Raw genomic sequence first — 1,474 nt, 5'->3', positions numbered from 1 at the left:
CACAAGTCGGTCGACTTGGCCTCGACAATGCAGACGTTCTTCTTCTTCCCACCGCGGAGAACAAACTCAAAATGCCCCTGAGCCTTGACATCTCGGCCATGCATCTTCTTTTCTGTTGTGATCCGCACATCGCCGTCGAAGAGGGAGCACACGCAGAACAGGATCGTTGCAATTAGGTGCACGCGCTGCGCTTCGTTGCCCTCACTGATTGGCCCCTAGCACGTCGATGCCATCTTGAGATACCGGGCTTGAAAGTCGAGATTTTCTGGTGGTAGTTCGATGCTGGGTTGAGTGTACGGCGTTGGTTCAAACACATCTTTGACATCCAACCACTTGACACTGGAGAATGCCACCACACCCACCCCGTCATCCCGAGCTTGTCTTCGAGGATCGCGTTCAATATATCTCATCGTTCTTGTCGCGGGGAACTGGGCGTCGTGCGGCGCACTTTGAGCGCTCCAGGTTGAACCACAGCGCCCGGGGCGACCACCAGTATGTGAACCCCTTGAGCGTCGTGCGCATCGGCCTCGTCGAAATAGCTGAAACCTTGGATCCATCGACCATTTGCGTGGTAGATCCGCCAAAGGTTGCCAAAGTACAAGTTGATGCGTCCACCGGAGTCCCGTTGAACACAACCTGTGTGCCCTTGTCGTACGTCACACCCTCCACACGGTACAGCTCCACGGCATCGGCTCGGCACCCGTGTATGATCTTCATGAACGCGATCTTGACGTCATGGCCGGTCTCGTCGGCATCAACATGGGCCGAGAAGATGTGTCAGTCGCCAACCACGACGCATGTCAAGTCGAGCACATTTGGAAATGAACCTTTGTTGCTGTGGTTCAATCACTCGCTGAGAGAAAATCAGTAGTAAATGCTTCGTGTTGACGTTGCACATTGATATTCAATGCAACGTTATGTTTCTGTATCGCGAAGCTCGAGTACGTGCATCCTTTGCAGTTAAATGCCTGAAGAAAATGGGCTCTGCAACTCTCGGGATACGTTCAGTTTGTCAAGCTAGCAGAGTTCTGTATGAATTCTACAGGGTTGCATCAATCGGCGATCGTTGACTGTAAACGGTGGATCGACAGCTGTATACTCGGGGAATTACATTGTCTTCGTTGGGGGCATACTGTGTCGCAATTACCGCCTATTTTCACCAACATTTCTTATTCCAATAACGGATGAATTATATGGATGGTTGGAAGTGCATATAAGCACTGCGATTCGAATACTACGTAACGTTTTACTACTGGTAATAAAGAAGTATGAATAAATACTTTGTGCATAATTTTATCACACTTTCTCTGTTCCGGATAAAAGTGGTTCAAGAATTCTCAGGACCTCAAATTAGGCATTACTACGTAGTAGTTACTTACTGGAATCAATACACTTACAGTCCGGCCGGAAACTATAGACGCACCTCGCAATTTTCGAGTTCATGATGATATCATTCGATTCAGCTCGAACCTTT

General features: G+C 49.0%; 1 protein-coding gene across 1 annotated transcript; it reads right to left on the bottom strand.

The window, feature by feature from the left end:
- Positions 1-215: 215 nt before the first annotated feature.
- H257_12720 (hypothetical protein) lies at positions 216-717 on the bottom strand (the record flags this gene model as incomplete). Its single annotated transcript, XM_009840023.1, has 2 exons — positions 216-381; positions 449-717. 2 exons carry the CDS (start codon positions 715-717, stop codon positions 216-218), a joined length of 435 nt encoding a protein of 144 aa, XP_009838325.1.
- Positions 718-1,474: the final 757 nt, after the last annotated feature.

Source organism: Aphanomyces astaci, assembly GCF_000520075.1.
Source record: "Aphanomyces astaci strain APO3 unplaced genomic scaffold supercont1.42, whole genome shotgun sequence".
NCBI classification, from domain to species: Eukaryota; Oomycota; class Saprolegniomycetes; order Saprolegniales; family Verrucalvaceae; genus Aphanomyces; species Aphanomyces astaci.
The sequence above is the reverse complement of the archived record's forward strand: the minus strand, read 5'-3'. Positions and strand labels throughout refer to the sequence as shown.